Here is a 21,362-nt window from a genome sequence, read left to right on the forward strand (position 1 = left end):
TTACGCCTGGCCCATATGTTTTTCTTTTTTTTGCTAGTATGGAGACTGTTCCCACTCTCTTTGACCAGGTGGAAAATCTGAAGCAGATGACTCAGGATCTGGCTAAGGAATGCCAGAGTCTGGAGTCATCACAATATCAATTGCAGGGCTGCTAACTAATTTAATGAAGACCTCCCATATTCCTTCACTGCCGGCAGTGGCTGTGACATCAGTAACCTCTGATGTACAGTTGGTCTCTCCCGAACCTGTAATAGCCTTCCCTGATAAATTTTCTGGAGAGAAAGACCAGTGTAGGGTCTTTAGGGAGAGCTGTAGGTTATTTTTTACCCTGTGCCCCCGATCGTCCGGGGAGGAGTTCTAGCCGGTGGGAATAATCATGTCCCTACTGTGAGGGGGCCCTCAGACCTGTGCATTTTCCTTGTCCCCACAAGCCCCAGAATGGTTTTCTATTGACGCCTTCTTTGACAGTTTAGGACTGATATATGATGAACCCGACAGGATCCAGGTAGCTGAGGCTAAGATCTTGAACCTGGCACAAGGGGGTCGCACAGCTGAAGTCTACTGTACTGAGTTCCGGCAGTGGTCCACTGCAGTTCTGTGGAACGATGCAGATCTCAGATGCCAGTTCCACAAAGGACTTCCTGAAACCCTTAAGGATGCCCTGGTCCTTCATGATGCCCCTTGGTCTCTGGCAGAGGTCATGACCCAGGCCATACGAATGGACCATAGAACCTGTGAGAGACGTGATGAACAGCATGCTTTCACCGGAGCAGGTCCACTTACCGGAGGTGGAGCCATTGGAGAATAGGGTTGACAGTCTTTGTGTTGTGGAGAAAAGATGTAGACAAGATCTCGAACTCTGTCTATACTGTGGTCTCTCTGGACATTTACTCAAGAATTGCCCAACTTGTCCTCAGGCTAGCAAACCGTCAGGAGAACATCTGAGTATGGGTGTCGGCCAAGGAGGTCACCCAGACTCCCAGGTACCTTTTTCTTTCTCTATTGAAGTACTGATAAATAATGTGTTATCCTTCGAGAACCAAGGGTTATCAACATTGGCGTTCATTAACTGTGGGTCTGCTCCTAACTTTATTGATTCGGGACTGGTTATGAAGTTAGGGTTAGGGACAGTTAGTTTAGAAAGACCCATTCAAATCTTCATCCTTGACAAGACACCATTATCCCAGAATTTGGTCAAGAAGGTAACGGTGGATTTCACTTTTCAAGTAGGATCTCTCCACTCTGAATCCATCTCATGTTTTGTGTTGGATAATTTGCCTGCTGGGTTGGTACTGGGGCTTCCATAGTTGCAGATTCACAATCCTGTTATTGATTGGTGTCACAGGGAGATTGTTAAATGGAGCTCCAATTGTTGCAAATAATGTCTAAAAGCTGTACAAATATGCTCCGCTAGTCTGAAGGATCTGCCGGAGTACCTGAAGGACTTCAGAGATGTGTTCTCAGAAAAAGAGGTGGGGATACTACCTCCCCATCATCCTTATGATTGTGCTATTGATCTTATTCCTAGTGCCAAATTGCCTAAAGCTCGCCTTTACAATTTGTCTGGGCCTGAATGGGCCGCCATGAAAGAATATGTTAACGAAAGTTTACGGAAGGGTCATATCCGTCCTTCCTCCTCTACAGTAGCTGCCGGATTTTTCTTCGTAAGAAAGAAAGATGGGGGTCTCCACCCTTGCCTCGATTTACGAGAACTAAACAAAATCACGGTGAAAAAAGTTACCCACTTCCACTCATACCAGACTTATATAATCAGCTTCTGGGGCCAGGGTGTTCTCTAAACTTGATCTTAGAGGGGCTTACAATTTGATATACATCCTGGAGGGTGATGACGAGTGGAAAATAGCGTTTTAATGCCTGAGGGTCTGTTTGAAAACCTTGTCATGCTTTTTGGATTAAACAATGCACTTGCTGTGTTTCAAAATTTATGAATGATATTTTCTTTGATTGCATTGGAAGATATGTTGTGATTTACTTGGATAATATTCTAATTTTCTCTCCAGATTTGGATTCTCACCAGGAACATGTCCGGGTTGTGTTACAAAGATTAAAGGAGAACTCCTTGTTTGCTAAATTAGAGAAATGTGTTTTTTCTGTTCAGGAAATTGCATTCTTAGGGTTCATCTTGTCAGCAGAAGGGTTTAAGATGGACCCTGGGAAGGTACAAACCATAATTGACTGGGTTCAGCCTTGTGATCTTAAGGCTTTGCAACATTTTCTGGGATTCGCCAACTATTATAGGAAATTTATCAAGGGTTTTTCTCAGATTGCTAAACCTCTTACTGACTTTACACATAAGGGGCAAATCTCAAGGTGTGGTTGCCGGGTGCTATCAAGGCTTTCGAAAAATTAAAAGAGTATTTCATGTATGCTCCCATTCTGATCCAACCTGATCTCCAAGAACCATTCATTGTAGAAGTGGATGCTTCGGAGGTCGGAGTAGGGGTGGTTTTGTCGTAGGGGCCCAAAACTCTGACTAACTTGCATCCATGTTCTTTTTGTCTAAAAAATTTTCACTGGCGGAAAAAAATTGTGATGTTGGGAATTTTGAATTACTTGCTGTTAAATTAGCCTTTGAGGAATGGAGGCATTTTTTTGCAGGGGGTTGTTCACCTAGTTACTGTGGTCACTGATCACAAGAATCTAGCTTACATTGAATCAGCTAAATGGTTAACTCCTTGACAGGCCAGATGGTCCTTGTTTTCCTCAAGGTTTAATTTTTCAATTACATTCAGGCCGGGCTCTAAGAATGTGAAAGCTGATGCATTATCTCATAGTCTCGATTCAGTTTCTTCTCCAGAACCTCCACTTCCATTATTCCTCAGGGTACTGTGCTTTCTATGGTAATCTCAGAATTGAAGGAGGAAATCCGTAAAACCCAGTCGTTGGCTACTCTTGGATCTAAATTATTTGTGCCTGTGTACCTAAGATTGCATGTGTTACAGGAATTTCCGTCTTGAGTGGTCATCTTGGGATTACTGCTATATGGAAAGCCATTTCTCGACTTTTTTTGTGGCCGTCCATGCATAATGATATCAAAGATTTTGTATCTGTTTGTGAAGTCTGCGCACTCGCTAAAGTCAGTCGTAGCCGGCCAGCCGAGGAATTGGCGCCTTTGCCAATTCCAAAAAGACCACGAACTCATTTGTCATTTTGTCATTTGTGATTGTGATTTCATCACGGATTTGCCTCTGTCTGGTGGGAAAACAGCTATATGGGTGGTAGTTGACCGATTCAGCAAACATGCTTATTTTGTTCATTTGTCGGGATTACCTAATGCAGAAACACTCACCACATTGTTTATTTCTCATATTGTAAGGTTACATGGAATCGTTCTTAACATTGTGTCGGATAGGGGAGTACAGTTTGTCTCTAAATTCTGGAGAGCTTTTTAATAGTAAACTCGGGATTGACTTGTCATTTTCATCTGCATACCACCCTGAGACTAACGGTCAGACTGAGAGGACAAATCAGTCTTTGGAACAAATTTTAAGGTACTTTGTGGCAGCTCAGAAGGAGGACTGGTCTTCATTTTTACCTCTTGCTGAGTTTGCATTTAACAGTTGAGTGAATCAGTCTACTGGAACCTCACCATTTTTCTGCAATTATGGTTTTCATCTCAATTTTGGTGAATTTTCTAGGATTAGTTCTGAATGTCCTGGAGTGGAAGTTGCAGTACAAAGACTTGGGAATGTCTGGAAGGAGGTTCAAAATAATATTGAGACTGCTCAGGTTCACCAAAAACAGAAGGCCAATAGAAGACATTCAGTGGATCCTGTTTGTAAGATCGGGTATAAGGTTTGGTTGTCGTTCAGGAACATTAAACTTAAAGTGCCATCGGCAAAGTTGGGTCCAAAGTTTATTGGTCCATATGAGATCCTAGAGGTGGTCAATCCAGTGGCATTCAGATTAAAGCTTCCCCCATCCCTTCGCATCCCTAACGTCTTCCATAAATCCCTATTAAAGGAGTTTGTCCCTTTCGGTATTGTCTCCCTCATCCCCGCCTCCTCCAGTTTCAGTCAACAGTGGCTTAGAGTATGAGGTTCAGATGGGTTGTGGATTCTTGCAGGGTTCGTAATTACCTTCAATACCTCATCCAAAAGGGGATACAGACCAGAGGAGAGATCCCGGGTCCCTACTCAAGAGCAACCCACATTGATATGTCATATTGTATTCTATTACTTATTTTAAAAACATAGTACACATGTTACACAAGTCTGATTTTACCTGTTTCTTTTATAGGAAATTAGAAGAAATGCATAGCAATCACACAATGGTAACAGGATTTATTCTTCTGGGATTTTCTGGAGTTATCGAGAATCAAGTCTTCCTTTTTCCAATCTTTTCATGTACATATATCATCACTGTGTGTGGGAACCTATCTATAATTCTTGCATACAAGCTTACACCGAGCCTCCACACTCCAATGTATTTTTTTCTTGCTAATTTTTCTCTCTTGGAAATACTATATGTTTCATGTACTGTCCCTAAGATGTTGTCCAGTCTACGGTCAGAATGTAATGCCATCTCCTTCTCTGGCTGCGCTATACAAATGTATTGCGTCTTGCTGTTGGGTGGAACAGAATGCTATATGCTGGGGGCCATGGCTTATGACCGCTATAACGCCATATGTCACCCTCTGTCGTATACTGTGATTATGAGTGAAGTGGTCTGCATCCAGCATATAGTCGGATCGTATGTCATTGGTGCAGTGAATGCTCTAATTCACACAACATTCACTTTTTCATTACCGTTCTGTGGATCAAATGAAATAGACCATTTCTTTTGTGATATCCCACCCGTCCTAGAACTTTCCTGCCAGGACATTTGGATTAATGAACTTGTGATATTTGTGATTGCTGGCTGTGTTATAATTGGTTCATTCATAGTAATAATAATTTCCTATATGGAGATTATATTAACAATTCTAAAAATTCGTTCTACATCCAGCAAGAAAAAAACTTTTTCAATCTGCTCCTCTCACTTAATAGTTATTACAATATTTTATGGTTCAGGGATCGTTATGTACTTTAGACCCAGGTCAAGCTATAGAATAGTAAAAAACAGTGTGCTCTCTTTAATGTATACAGTTATTGCTCCACTCTTAAACCCTTTTATATACAGCCTAAGAAACCAACAGGTCAAATCAAGTATCAAAAAAATATTTTTACACAAGATAAAATTCTAATCTATTATTTCTAAGAAATGTCAAAGTAACCTTAATCTAGACAAAAAAAGTGGTATCCAGTGGTAACCAACAGCCTATTTAACAACATACTGTAATAGAAGACTTTTTAGGCAACTTAAATTGTAAAAAAAAAATGGTCTAAAAATTATCCCTTTTTGCGGGTAGATGCCTGCCTTGCTGGTGTTTATAGACACGTGGTGGAAACAGAAGAACCGATAGCTTTTTTTTACATCAGGTAGGGAAAAATTATCCCAGCTTGGGGAATATAAGGAGCTTTGATCTTTGCTTTGGAAAAAGTGATATATTTTTAGAAGCCATCCAAAAATTATCCCTATAATTATTATTATTTAGGAAGCAGTAACAAGTTAATGGTTTTGAAAGTAAAGAAATATTGGCTTATATGGAAATCTGTATTCCAAGCAAAAGTATCTGTCTTCACATGTGAGTTGAATAAAGGGAAACTTTATTTAGAATCAAAGTTACAATTTAAAGAGATAGATAAAAAAAAAGATATCAAATGTTTATACAGGCCCCATATGAATATGGGAGAGGGTTCTTCCCTCTTTCAGGAGGATGAATTATTTAAATCAAAATACTGACTCACAGCCATGATGTTAGAACCCTCCTGTTTGTTTTTTCCATCTTGTGTTTTGCGGTCACGTGACCATCTTCCTTTATATTCCAGCTCCGCCCTTTTGGCTGTGCTGGACTTCAGTGTTTGATTGTTTCTTTAGCCAGGTGCTTCTGTGCCTTTCTATGTCAGTTAGTTTAGTCCTTCTGGGACCTCTAGTACTTTTTTGTCTGTTTGTCTTTTTGCGTTCTGCAACAACTTGTCTGTTTAGGAGGTGTCCCATTTTTGTCCCAGTCCTTAGTTCTTTTAGGGACCCCTCCCCTTATGCTATAGGTCTTCGTTCAGACTAGCCGAGGACTAAGGCGGGTCTGTTCGCTAGGAACAGACAGCCAGCTACATTGTAGGGATTCAGCTTAGTTTTACTCTAGGGACAGTTTTCCCTTATCTTCCTTAGTTCATGTTGCAGATCATAAAAGTAAGTCCAGCCCAAAAAAACTAAAAGGAAAGAAATTCGGGGATCAGTATGGTTTCCATCCAGGATTTGACTCAATGCCTGCAGGGATTGTCTCTGCAGGTGGCCGAGCTCCAGCAACATGTGAGTAGCAGTTCTGAAGCGCATTTTGTGTAACCCAAGGTAGGACTGCCTGATGTTTTTTTCTGGTAAACAGCAAGATTTTTTTTCTTTAAAAATGCTTGTTTGTTATATTTTCGTTTGAGACCAAGGTCCTCTGGGAATGAATCACAGCGCATTGGTTTTATTATGTCACTTTTGCGCAAAGAACCACAGGGGTGGGCCTTTTCTCTCCAACCTAATGATCCATGTTTAAGGTCTGTGGAAGAATTTTTTTCTGCTATGGGGCTATTATATGACAATCCTGATTGAATCTCATCTGCTGAGGCAGAACTCAGGCGTTTGAATCAGAGGTCAAGTGATGTTGAAAATTATTGCACACACTTCAGAAGATGGGCCTCAGAAATTAAATGGAATGATCCAGCTCTGAAATGTCTATTTCTTGCTGGTCTAAGTGAAAGGGTTAAGGATTTGCTAATTGCATTCCCCGCACCTGAGACTCTGCAGGATGCCATGCAATTAGCTGTTCGTGTGGATAGGAGACTGAGATTTAGACAGAATGAGGTAAAGACTCCTGTAATGCCAGGTCCTAGTCCCCAGAAAATCTGCTCTGATGGCGGAGAACTGATGGAGGTTGGGGTGAAGTTGCTCCCCTCTCAGGAAAGAGGCCGGAGGTTCGCCGAGGGATTGTGTCTTTATTGTGGTAAAGCTGACCATTTGATTAAGTATTGTGAGCTTCGTTTAAGTAAAGTAAAAAAAAAGGTCAGTTACGCCCGTATAGCTTGTTTACGCTCTGCAGGAGTATTTCTTTCTGGTAGTACTACTTTGCAGGAAAATTTGATTGAATTTCAGGTATTTGTGGATTGTGGTTCAACTCTTAATGTGATTGATAAAGGGTTTTTGGAAAACCATAAATTGAAATCCAAACATTTAACATCACCTATTTCTGTGATTGCAATTGATAACACTCCATTGAAATGTATTACTCACAAGGTTGCTGCATTTCCCCTCACTATCAATGGAGTTCACCAAGAAATTTTGGACTTGGTTGTATTAGATAATTTACCCTCTCCGGACGTTTTAGGATTGCCTTGGTTAAAACTGCACAAGCCTTTGCTGGACTGGTCTACTAATGTGATTAAGTCTTGGAGTCCGAAGTGCTATAATAAATGTTGTAATGGTCGCATTGTGGATGTGGAAAAAGGGGAATTACCTGTACCTATTCAAGATTTTTGGAGGGTTTTTTCAGAGGAGGAGTCGCAAGTTTTACCTCCTCATAGGGATTATGATTGCGCCATTGAGTTTGTTCCTGGAGCTACTCTTCCCAAGAGTCGCTTGTTTAATCTGACTATTCCTGAAAGAAAGGCCTTGGAGGGGTACATACAGACTAGCCTGGCTGCTGGTCACATTAGACCTTCTAAGTCGCCTGTGGCAGTTGGATTTTTCTTTGTTAAGAAAAGGAAGGGGATTTACGTCCATGTCTGGATTTTCATGACATTAATAAGATTACCGTACGCAATTCCTACCCATTGCCGTTAATTCCTGACTTGTTTAACCAGTTGGTGGGAGCCAAGTGGTTCTCTAAAATTGATCTCCGGGGGGGCATACAATTTGTTACGAGTGAAGGAGGGTGATGAATGGAAAACTGCATTTCACACCCCGGTAGGTCATTTTGAGAATCTGGTGATGCCTTTTGGTCTTACCAATGCACCTGTATTTTTTCAGAACCTTATTAATGACATCCTGAGACCTTTGATTGGTAAGAATGTGGTTGTGTATTTGGATGCCATTTTGATTTATTCACCAGATCTAGAGTCCCATTGGCAGAGTGTACATGAAGTTTTGCAGTTATTGAGTGATAATTCACTCTTTGCTAAGCTGGAGAAATGTGAGTTCGCTGTGCAGAAAATTAGTTTTTTGGGCTACATTGTCTCCAGCGAGAGCTTTGAGATGGACCCGGTGAAGGTTCAGGCTGTGCAGTAATGGCTTAGGCCTATTGGTTTGAAATCTATACAGAGATGTTTGGGTTTTGCCAATTATTACAGGAAATTCATTAAGAATTTTTCTGTAATTGCTAAGCCTCTGACTGATCTCATCAGGAAAGGTGCGAATACGGTCCAGTGTACTACTGAGGCCATTGAAGCGTTTGAGTATCTCAAAGAGATGTTCACTTCTGCCCCTATGCTTATGCAGCCTGATGAGACCAAGCCTTTTTTGGTCGAGGTGGATGCTTCATCGGAGGGGGTCAGAGCAGTTTTATGTCAGGAGAACAAGGATGGAGTACATCCTTGTGCCTTCTTTTCGAAAAAAAATTCGGAAACCGAACTGAATTATGATGTTGGAAATCGGGAGTTGCTGGCTATTAAACTCATGTTTGAGCATTGGTGTCATTTTTTGGAAGGCGCTAGATTTCCTATTCAGGTTTTCACAGATAATAAGAATTTGATCTATCTGGATGCTGCCAAGCGCTTGAATGCCCGTCAAGCTAGGTGGGCACTTTTTTTTTCTCGGTTTCATTTTTCTGTTACCTATATCCCTGGTACTAAGAATGTTAAAGCCGATGCTTTATCTCGCAGCTCCTTTCCTATGGTCGGTGCCGAGGAGGAGGAGAGCATTTTACAGAAAGGAGTTGTGGTGGCGGCATTGGACTCCGTTTTGGAGAATGGGATTCTGAAAGCTCAAGATGATGCTCCATCTAACATTCCGCATGGGAGGTTGTTCGTGCCTAGAGCCTTTAGGAGAGATTTTTTTGTGGAGTGTCAAGAGTCTCGGTTGGCAGGTCATCCAGGAATTTCGGAGACTAAGAGACTTATCAGTCACAGTTTTTGGTGGCCTGGATGGCAGAAGGAAGTCATCAAGTGGGTGCGTCAATGTGCTGTGTGTGCTAGGTCAAAGGCTTCACATACTCCTGCTGCGGGGTTGCTTTGCCCTCTGGAGGTTCCTAGTGCACCTTGGACACATCTCACAATGGATTTTATTACTGCTCTTCCTGTGTCCGAGGGTTTTACTGTCATCTGGGTGGTAGTGGACCGTTTTAGTAAGATGTGTCATTTGGTTCCATTCATTAAGTTGCTCTGCGCCAAGACACTTGCTAAGGCGTTTGTTAAGGAGATTGTCAAGCTCCATGGCGTTCCCACGGATATTGTTTCTGATAGAGGACCTCTGTGGCTCGCTTTTGGCGTGCTTTTTGTGACAGGTTGGGAATCCATTTGTCATTTTCGTCTGGTTATCATCCTGAGTCTAATGGACAGACTGAAAGAAAGAACCAGGATGTTGAACAGTTTTTGTGTTGTTTTGTGGCTGACAATCAAGATGTGTGGTCTGAGTTTCTGCCTCTCGCAGAATTTGCTCTTAACAATAATACATCCTCCTCAGCTGGGTGTTCTCCTATTTTTTGTTGTACTGGGAGACATCCATCTTTTGGTTCGTTCTCCAAATTGGGGTCGGCGGTGCAGGAGGAGAAGAATTTTTCAGGTGATTTGAAGAGAGTTTGGACTAATGTACGTTGCAACCTTCAAGGGGCTAACAAGAAGTCCAAGAAGTATTTTGACAGGAAACGTAAGGAGGTTTTGTTTACTGTGGGTGACATGGTTTGGTTGTCCTCAAAGAACCTGCAGTTGAGGATTCCCTCTAAAAAACTGGGTCCTAAGTTTGTGGGTCCATTTAAAGTGCTTCAGGTTGTTAACCCGTCTGCTGTTAGGTTGCATGTCCCTACTTCCTGGAAGATTAATCCTGTGTTTCATGTTTCCTTGTTGAAAAAGGCTGATGTATCAGATAGGGATGCCACTATCACAGTTCCTCCTCTGGTGGAAGACGGCGAATATGAAATTTCTCGTATCTTGAATTCTAGATAGCATAGAGGGAGATTACAGTATCTTGTCTTCGGGACCAAAACCCCTCCAGGAGACAACTCCTGGGTAAGGATGGATGATGTCTCTGCTCCTAGGCTTGTTAAAGCTTTCCACAAGAGGTTTCCGGATAGGCCTGGAGGATCCAGAGGTACCCTCCTGTTTGTTTTTTCCATCTTGTGTTTTGCGGTCACGTGACCATCTGCCTTTATATTCCAGCGCCGCCCTTTTGGCTGTGCTGGACTTCAGTGTTTGACTGTTTCTTTAGCCAGGTGCTTCTGTGCCTTTCTCTGTTAGTTGGTTTGGTCCTTCTGGGACCTATAGTACTTGTTTGTCTGTTTGTCTTTTTGTGTTCTGCTACAACTTCTCTGTTTAGGAGGTGTCCCATTTTTGTCCCAGTCCTTCGTTCTTTTAGGGACCCCTACCCTTATGCTATAGGTCTCCGTTCAGACTAGCTATGGACTAAGGCGGGTCTGTTCGCTTAGAACAGGCAGCCCGCTACATCGTAGGGATTCAGCTTAGTTTTACTCTAGGGACAGTTTTCCTTTATCTTTCTTAGTTCATGTTGCAGATCATAACACATGAAGTTTCTACATAGGCTCAGAAACAATCCAAGTGGAACATGAACAGTTACTAGCCCTTAAGGTTAATTCTGGAGCAACAACTCTTTTCTGGGAGTACATATTATCAATGGTCTAACATCTAATAAAACATTCGAAGAATATCTTCAGGTTTAGTCTTGGTTATAAATAAAATAAGTAATACAACACATTGGAAAATTTGAGATTATAATAGCTGATTATCTTCTTTATCATGATTTTCAAGCTAGGAGTGAAAAAAGTATACATTTTTGGAATTTGGTTGGCTATTCTCAAAAGGATTAATCAATTACAAAGACTATTTATCAAGCAGTCCAAAAATTATCTTTTTATTTAGTGAGCAGGAACCAGGCTAGCTGTTTTCAAACTGAAGAAGTAATCGCTTCTCAACACTTTGGAAAAAAGTATAACGTTTCTAAAAACTTTTACCACAGTTTTCCAAATCTAGAGAAATATGCAATCAACCAGAAAATGCTAGGTAGGGTACACATGATGGCCAAAAAGGCATATTCAACACAACACCAGTCTGCTGCAGCATCGGTGTGGCATGCATGTGTCTCTAATTTGACAATTTAAACAGGTGAGAGAAAATTGAACTCCACAGCTAAATGTCTGAATTTATTGTAATAATTTCTTGTCAGAATTTTAGTTAAGCTGAATAATTCCCTTCTGTAATAGGACAACATAGCAACAAATGCCAGGAGATCGGTAGGCCACTTTCCAATGTGGCAGCAACCGACAGTATAGTTGTGGGGTATGCCGTGGCAAGGTTTGACAAGTAAAACAAGTATGAAAAATGTTGTATATGTTTTTTCGTTTAAATTTTCCCTTCTCTTGACAAAAGTTATGTAACCCTTTAAAGTTACCTTACTAGGTAGGAACATGCACGAATAGGAGGATGTGGCAAAAACTAGCAGTATTGATTCTAAATTGGATTAGAAAAATAGTTATAAAATAGTTATGCAAAAATTAAAATGTTTAATTTACACATTGGTAATCATGGACTATTACAAATGTAGAAAAATAAACAAAAATGCAAATGCAACTTTGTGAGTTAGACGGATGCATTTACATTTCCGGAATGCTGAGATTGCTCTTTGTCTTCTTTTCATTAAAAGAAAACAAAAAAACATTTTTTTTCTACAAACAAAAAATGCTAAATAAATGCAAAGAAATTTATCGCTTATGGCTTACGGCTTGCCTGTCTCACATATCAGGGAGCATACTTTCTCTGACAGACAAGCCTTGGTTTGAGAGTATTTTTCTTAAGTACATAAATTAGGACTGTGGTAACTTAAACTGCCCTCTTTGTTTTAATGCATCAAAAATGAAAAGAATGGTGTTATGAATGGGCTGTATTGCAGTTTGGCACAAAATCAGTCAATTCAGTCATACGGACTTTGCAGATCCTGGACCTCCCTATATCACTATGTGTATTATTATGACTTTATGGACTATCACTCCATTTTCTATATCCTTCAGTAGTACAGTAGTACATCACATTCTGAATTAAGCCTTTTTTCTATCCCTATATGTAATTATGAACAGTGCACCCTGACCTCCTATCTCTAGGCTGGAAACCCCTAAGATGCTAAAATCTTTTGTAGTGCTAGTCCCCTCTGATTCCCTGCCCTAAACCATATGACTTGATAGATGCACATGGGGAAGTTCGCGTGGCCATGCCTAATGCCATGAGAGAGTACTCTTTCTTCAGCAATATGTTAAATGGGGCTGGACATTTTCTTTCTCCGCAAATCAAATTGCAAAGTGTTTCCAATTTCCAGGACTTGCGAATTTCAGGAAATTTGACTCAGTCAATTTGCAGCAGAGTGATTCAATCATTTCCATTATTGAAAATGATAAAAGACTGTTAAAAGGCATAGTGGCAGAGGATCTTCACACCAGTCATTATTGGCAGCTATGTATTTGGGTTCTAAAATAAAGTATAAAGCGCAAGAACACAGCACACACAAGAAGAAATACACAAGTCAACATACTGTAGATTGTAGATGCATCTTTCCATAATTTGAAAACTGGCCATTATCTATTGTTGTATTCTAAGATGAAAGTTTCACAATTCCAATAATTTTGCAGAACATTTTAAATTTGCTTTAAAAATCCTCCTATTATTGATAACAGTTTTTAAAAAGGTATGTTTTCAAAACATTGTTGTAATTCATAGACTGTCGTAGTACAGTACATGGATCACGCTGGACCTGTGAAACACATCTTAACCTAGAGTCTCTATCAGTATTTAATGTGTAATTAGACTTTTTTTTTTGTTCAATTTGTCCTCTTCTAAACATTGTAGAATTTTAAATCGTGTTCTTTTATTTTCAAATATAAAACGGTCCTAAAATAGTATATAAAAACATGCAAGAATTAATAATTACATTAAGTATAAACAGAGTTTATAGGTTTTAAGTTTTGGGACCCAAATAGTTTTATTTTGTTTGAAACTAACTTTCTAATTGAGCTGTTGCCATTAGTCTCTGTATAGTGGATGTTAAACTTGGCACTCAGATGAAATGATTGCTTGATCTTTATTAGGCAACTGCAATCCAAAATGTAGATGTTTCGGTCAGTACAATAGACCTTCATCAGTACACGGATCTCAGTGTGAAACATGACCAGGAGAAATTGTGCTGTGGTATGTCAGCGGTGTCCACCTCAAAAAACAAAGGAAAGGCGTCTAAAGAAGGTCTATTGTGCTGATCGAAACGTCTAGATTTTGGATTTGAGTTGCTTAATAAAGATCAATCATCCCATCTGAGGCAATGCTTTGGCTCCAACAAATCCCTGATGTATTGTGCTCTTTTACTGAGGTACCCCTCTATCTTACTTCTTTGGTAGCCTTAGTAGTAGCAGTCTCCTACTGTTATTCAATCTCACTCAGCTATGAGATGCCTACTCCATCTCCCTTTTCTCTTATTCTCTACATATTTTTACCCCTTTCTCCATAGGTGATGGATTTCATTCTGTACCACAATTACATTATCACAGGAGAGGTGTCTGTTCTGCATAGAACCAGGTTACGGTCAACCTTGGATCATGCTATTGAGAAATGATCTTCAAAACTATATAAGGCTCTCTCCATTCAACCTATTGGAGTCCTCAGCTCCTGATTGGGATCTTGTTGTGTTTCTTTATTATATATATGCAAATTGTCTCTTCAGAAAGGAAGAGAACTTGAACTCTAGTGCCACCTATTGGAAGTAGAAATCCTACAAGTCATTATCAACCCTTTAACGAGCCTTGAAATATGACTTAGGATATAATGACTTGTAGGATTGCTACTTCCAATAGGTGGCACTAGAATTCAAGTCCTCTTCCTTTCTGTAGAGACAATTTGCATATTTATGTCATGGGTGTGACAGACATTCGCTCTAGATCTGGCTGTAAAAGGTCACTGCACTTGGCATCGTAGACACCTTCTTGATCCTCTCAGCTCTGTAGTATAGTGATATCCTTCTCCCTTTAAGACCCAGCAGTGACCTACAACTTCTGCTGCTGATTGACACACCCTTGCTTGGTAATTAAAAACTCTCAGTTTCTTCGGAGAGTCGCCGGTGATAGTTCTATGTACCTATTTGCAGGCTTCATCAACAAGTGGATATGGCAGAAGAAAGTTGTATAAATATCCGTGCTCCTCAGTATGAAAAGATGTTCCGGTGATCAAAAGGGTTAATAGAAATATTTTTTTATTAATAAACTACATTCATACGCGTTTCACGGACGTCCTGTCTGCTTCCTCAGTGAGTAGCTGATACACAGATGTTCCTAGTATCCCTTATATACAGGCAATCAAGAGAAAAAAAAATTGGTGCCAAGGCATCAATTCGTTGCATTTGGTATTAAAGTAAATCGATATACATATGCTTAAAAACATGTTAACTAGTCTTATTATGCTATAATCCAATATAAATTAATTAAAAGGAATAAAAAATCTGAAAGTTGTTAAATTGTGTCTTCATGCTCAGAGTATTATGTAAAATAAATGGTTTATACACTTCTCATGGGATAGAACCCATGCTTCCAGGTCAGCACTGCACTACCGCACCCCGAAGGATACTGGTAAGAGCCGCTGCTCCAAAGAGTCTGACCCTCACATAGAGAGAGAAGGACAGGATCTGTTTTTTTGTATATGCGAATTAGTGAAGAGTACCTACTTCATATGCATGGAACATGCTGCTCACCCATGTGTCAGAGGAGCAAGGGCAGGAGATAGCACGTATAGATAGCATCCCGCATGTATCGCCAGGACGCGAGATGCAGTCATAATCATAATTTTTACATTATTTCTCATTATGAAAAGGGAAAAAAAATAAAAAAATATAATGAAAAAGGAAAAAAAAACATTGGAATTAACTTAAAACAAGACTCAATAAGATTTGAACAAATTTAAATAGATCCAGTAAAAACCACACTAAGCGAGGGCTAAAACATTAAAACTGACTAAAAGCAACATTTAGATGGAATTTAGATAAAAACCTCTGAGACTTCATTAAGCCCACGGCGTTTTAATGTATCTAATTTGTAGATCCAGCATATTTATTTTCTATTCAACACATAATCCTATTAAGTATATTGTTAGAAATGTGTTCGATGGGCATGATACTCAGAGAACTAAAGTCCCCATTATGACAATTGATCACATGTCGCGAGAGGCCATGTTGCAAAAAAACGGTATTGATGTTGTGCCTGAGTGAGTTGTCTTTTGTGGAGAGGTTGTATGGTCCTTCCTATATACTGTTTGGGACATGTGCACTCAATTAAATAAATTACAAATTCAGTGCTGCATGACATAGTTTTATTAATTTTGAACTCTTCTTTACTAGAGACAGAGGAAAATATTCCTGTTCCATGTTTAATGAAGTTGCAGCATAGGCAACTACTCTTACCACATTTGTGAATTTCCCCTCTATGGGTGCTATTATCAGCAGAATTGTGCAGGTTATATATCCTGCTAGGTGCTAGGATATTCCTCAGGGTGGGTGCTCTTTTGAATACAATAGAGGGTTTCCCAGGTAGAACTTTCCGAAGAACGGAATCACTGAGCAAAATGTGCCAGTTTTTTTGTAGAATTTCCCTTATAAGTGTATGTTGAGAGCTAAAAGTAGTAATGAATTTTAATGTATGCTCAAAAGAACAGTCTTCTGGTTTCTTATGTTTGGGAGCAATATTCTGATCATAAGAATCCCTAGATTTTTCATACAATTCTTTGATTCATTTATTGGGATAACCTCACATGCAAAATTTTTCTTTTAGAGTTTTAGATTGTTCCATGAAATCCGTTTTAGCTGTACAATTCCTTCTAATCCTATGAGATTTGTTGAAAGGTATATTCCTGAGCCATTTTCTATAGTGTCCGCTGCTATAATGGATATAGCTATTTGTGTCCACCTTCTTGAAGAATGTTCTGGTGCAAATGGTATTCTCTTTAATCAAAAGACACAAGCTATGCACTGATGAAGTGGACAGGACATCCATGAAACGCTCTGATTTTAGCTTATAAATAAATGGACTCTTAACCAAGCGCTTGGTATTGCATCCCTTCTTTGACCCGGAGGAGCGCGGAATCATTGGCACTTTCTTGCATCTACAACTTATGGTACTTGGACCCTTGAGGTTTGGTGTCTCCTGCAGCACTCCATTATACCATCATATGAGTTGTGCATTTCACAACTCACCAAGGTAAGCATCCTTTTTCCTTTATACCACTACTTGACTGGGTAACAGCGCTATTGGCACCCCCTCTCCATCTTATTGCTTTAATAAAAAGTGTAAGATCTAAGAAATTTATGCAGTCTTTGTTTATGTCTGCATTAAAAGTAATACCCCATCGATTATCATTCAGATGGGTGACAAAGGAGGTGGGATCGAACTGGTCCCTGTCAAAAATAAAAATCAGGTCATCAATATACCACTTTTAAAATATAATACCCTTGCGATATAAGCCTTGATACACAAATACTTTCTCAAAGACTCCCATGAACAGGTTAGCGAAGGTCGACGCAACTTTTGACCCCATAGCGGTCCCTTTGATCTGGTGGTATCTATGTTGTAAAAAACAGAAATAATTGTTTTCCAGAATAAAGGATAAACCTAGAAGGATAAAAGATTTGTGGGAGGATGACAGACTATTGTCATCCTTTAGGGTATGTTCTATACAAAGCAGTCCAATGTTCCAATCAATATTAGTATAGAATGAGGTGACATCAAGACTCATAAAAATATAAGAGTCTTTCCATTCAATATTTTTTGTTAAATTGATGAGATGACCTGAATCTCGAAGGTAACTTTCTAGGTTTTTAACAAAAGGCTGGAGGAGATTATCCAAATACTCTGCTAGGTTAATAGTGAGTGAGCCAATCCCCGAAATGATTGGCCTTCCCGGGGGTTAGTAGTGTCCTTACAGATCTTTGGGAGGTGATAGTAAAAGGGCATACATGGGTGTTTTATTGTTAAGAACTTCCTCTCATTATCGGTTAGTAACCCTTTTGTATGTCCAATTTCAGTTAGATTTTTGTAAGCAAAAAGACTCTTCTCCATGGGATCATATTGGATCTGTTTATAGTGTTGAGTGTCTCCAAGTATTCTAAAGGCTTCATTTACATAATCGCCATAGTTTTGGATTACAATCCCCCCGCCCTTGTCAGCTGATCTGATAATAATATTTTTATTGTTCTTTAGATCAGTGAGAGCTTTTCTTTCAGGCTTGCTCATGTTCCTTTCCCTCGAATTAGTAGGGTGCTCTGACAGTCTCTTAAATTCCTGTAAGGTCACGTCATTAAACGTTTCTATTTGGTTGCTCTTGCTCTCTACTGGGTAAAAATTGGATTTATTTTTTAAGTCGGTATGCACGGTATTCTCCATGGGCACTATTGGAGGATTAGCTCCATTAGATACATTGCTAGGAGAAATGGCAAAATGTCTTTTTAAAGTGAGCTTTCTGATGATTGATTTAAGGTCCAGGAAAATGTCAAAATCTCTGGTATTGTACGAGAGGCAAAAAGATAGATCTTTGGAGAGCACAAGATATTCATCCATGCTCAGTGTATGGGAAGATAAATTTTAAATGCTCATTTTGACATTCTCACTGGAGTGTATGTTTTTTACGTGTTTAATGGTTTTCTTTTGCTGCCTTTTCCCCTACATCCTCTTCTAGATTTTTTCTTTTTCCCACCCTCTTGAAGTAATGTTCTATTGATGTGGAACAAGGGTGGTTGGCCTGGGGTAAAAAACTAGTGATGCATTTGGAGTTGTCCATGTTGGTGTTAACAACTGGGACATTAGGTCCCAATATCTCCTTACAGTGAGGAGCCCTTGGTGATGGAAAAGTAGTATCAAGTGTCAGGGAAGGGATAGTGGGTTGGGGTGTAGGATGTATAGTTAAATTCAATAGATCCGTAATGTAATCTGCAGTACCATAGTTGGAGTTGTCACCAGTGATGAGTGAGCACTAAAATGCTCGGGTAATCATTGCTTGGGTCGAGCAAATTGGAATACTAGGGTGCTCGACCAGAGCAACGAGCTCAATGTAAGTCTATGGGAAACTCGAGCATTTTTCAGGCGGCTCCCCCCGGCGGTCTGCAGAGGGCCAAAAAATTGCCCAAATCGATGGGAACAGTGCTCAAATGACATGGGAACAGCATGGGGAAGACCCCTGGAAGCATCTCTGACTCCCAGATCACTGCTGTCAGTAATGTGGTCAGAGTATTACGCCACTTTTACGGACTCACAATAAAACATACAAAAACGAAACCAAAATGGATTTTCCAGGGAAATATGTTAAGGAACATCCTTTCCAGGGTAATGACTTGCATATAAGGAAAATAAATAACTAAAAACAAAAATACTCCTCCATAACTTGGGCTATGTTCTCACGTAGAGTTTTTGATGCGTTTTTGCACTTTTGAATTGCTTTCAACCAAGACAAATGCATTCACCAGGAAATGTCACTTTAACATTTTACAACCTTATCTGGCCATGTGTTGTGTGATACATCATCAGACACATGCATACTGTGCTGAAAAGACATGGGAACAGCATGGGGAAGACCTCTGGAAGCATCTCTGACTTCCAGGTCACTGCCTAATAGTGTGCCCATCATAAGTGATCCTTGGCGCATGCGAAGATGCCTCCCGCCATGCTCCTGTCATTGCAGACTTGAAACAATCACCGTCCACGTCCTTGTCCCACTGCAGCGTTCATTTGTCCCTACCCCATTCCTTGGAATGCAAGCGCAAGTATGCAGCCAGCCACCCACCCACAGGCTGCAATACTATACTGCCAAATTTTTGACAGCTGCTTGCACTTGAAATGTGGACTTTTAGGCTCGTGGAGGTGGAAGCTTTTCACAACCTCATACCGACGGCGGCCGGGTGTCCATACTCGGTCCCCAGCCGCCACTATATTTCCCGGTATCGCCTCCGCCTTCCACAAGCACGGGTCCCACAACATTACCCATGCCCTCCCCAGTGCACTTACTGGGAAGGACCTCCTAACCACAAACACGTGGACAGGTGAATGTGACCAGGGACGGTACGGAGCCAGTCCACAACTTTTTTTGCTTAGAGTTGTATTTAGCTTGGTGAAAGGACTGGCATAGAGGGAAACCCTATCTACCCTGCGTGTCATTTCTCCCAGGAAGTCCTGTAATTGAGCTTGTTGCAGAAGCAATGGCAGCCCATCCAACATCAACTCGCACTTGTCGGTGGTGCTTTGACACACACACATCTTTCTTTGCGCATTTAATTTCTTGAATACAGAGTTGGACAATGGCCTGATCTGTAATGCGTTTTGAGAAATAACATGCACAAGCATGGCCGATCTACATTAAAAAAGCAGCCATAGAGTGTCCGGGAACCTTCCCCCACACTTTTCTTAGCCAGGGTTGCTTTTCGGTAGGGCTGGACGGGCTCACCAGAGAACCGGAGACTCCTCCGGCGGGCACTAGCTTCTCCTTCAGGAGAGTTCATAGTGCCGAGGTGAGGCCATGATGATGATAGAGGCCACCATCTGCTTAGTTTTCTGTTACTTGGAATGCAAGTGCAAGTATGCAGCCAGCCACGCACCCACCAACAGGCCGCAGCACCAAACTGCCAGATTCCTTGACAGCTCTTTGCACTTGAAATATGGTCTTTTAAGCTCGTGGAGGCAGAAGCTTTTCACAACCTCATGCGGCGGAGGCCGGGTGTCCATACTCGGTCCCCAGCTGCCACTATATTTCCCGGTATCGCCTCTGCCTTCCACAAGCACGGGTCCCACAACATTACAGGTGCCCTCCCTAGTGCACTTACTGGGAAGGACCACTTAACCACAAGCACGTGGACAGGTGAATGTGGCCAGGGACGGTACGGAGCCAGTCCACAACTTTTTTTGCTTTCCTCGGTGAAAGGATTGGCATAGAGGGAAACCCTATCTACCCTGCGTGTCATTTCTCCCAGGAAGTCCTCTAAAGCTGCTTGCACTTGAAATGTGGCTTGAACATTACTGCTGATATTTTTCTGTGGGAATTTGCTTGCCTCCTACCAGCCTGGAATATTTCCAGCAAACTATGATACGACGCCATGGTATTAGAATTGCCCCCAGTACCAGTAGCGAAGCCATCCCAAATTTCCTTCTCAGGAATTTTATTTGGTAGACTGAGTGGTTGCCCAAATACATTTTCTCACAAAGGAGCTGAAGATAGAGTGGCAGTAGGTTCATGTTTCTCCAGCCTGTTAGATATTAGAGGGTGAACGGCAGCACATTGGATCAGTGGTTAGCACTGAAGCCTTGCAGCGCTGGGATCCTGGGTTCAAATCCCAGCAAGGACAACATCTGCAAGGACTTTGTATGTTCTCCCCGTGTTTGCGTGTGTTTCCTCCTCAGTAAAAAAGCAGCCATAGAGTGTCTGGGAACCTACCCACACACTTTTCTTAGCCAGGACTGCTTCTAGGCAGGGTTGGACGGTCCCACCAGAGAATCCTCTGGTGTGCCTTGGCTTTTACCTCAGGAGAGTTCATGATAGCGCTCACTTTGCAGCTGCTATGGGGCTCTTGAGCGGGTGAGAAAGGTTAGCCCTCAGAATCAAATCCTCTGGTGGGTACAATGTTTTTCAATCTGAAACAGCTTCTCAATGGGAGTTGTATTTCACCACAGCCATATTCTTTAGCTCGGTGAAAGGACTGGCATAGAGGGAAACCCTATCTACCCCGGCTGTCATTTCTCCATCACCAGGTTCTGCCGATTGTCACACACGACCATGCCTGGCTGTATGTTCAGCGGTGAGAACCAAAGATCAGGCTGCTGTGTTACAGCTTTCAACAACTCAGCAGCACTGGGCGGTTTGTTAGTTATGTATTAGCATGTTATCTTCAGCACAGCCTGTTGCTGCTTGGCCAAGGCAGTGCTGCGGTGCTATCAGCTTGTGACTGATGTGGTCATTTCGGAGATGGAGGAGGAGGTGCATGAGCTGAAAAATGTGATTACATTGAGGTTAAATTGGTGACGCTTTTTTTTATACTAAAGAAAGATCCTATTGTTTTGTTTTTTTTACGTTATTTTTTAAGACAAATGCATT

At 41.0% G+C, this 21,362-nt stretch overlaps 1 protein-coding gene across 1 annotated transcript; it reads left to right on the forward strand.

Annotated features, from left to right (window-relative positions):
- The first annotated feature begins 4,273 nt into the window (after positions 1 to 4,273).
- Positions 4,274 to 5,206, forward strand: LOC141171546 (olfactory receptor 1G1-like). Its single transcript, XM_073655228.1, has one exon. The coding sequence runs from the start codon at positions 4,274 to 4,276 to the stop codon at positions 5,204 to 5,206; it is 933 nt and encodes a 310-aa protein (XP_073511329.1).
- Positions 5,207 to 21,362: the final 16,156 nt, after the last annotated feature.

This window comes from Phyllobates terribilis, unplaced genomic scaffold (genome assembly GCF_046119375.1).
Source record: "Phyllobates terribilis strain yellow unplaced genomic scaffold, ASM4611937v1 Scaffold_12__6_contigs__length_324123572, whole genome shotgun sequence".
NCBI classification, from domain to species: Eukaryota; Metazoa; Chordata; class Amphibia; order Anura; family Dendrobatidae; genus Phyllobates; species Phyllobates terribilis.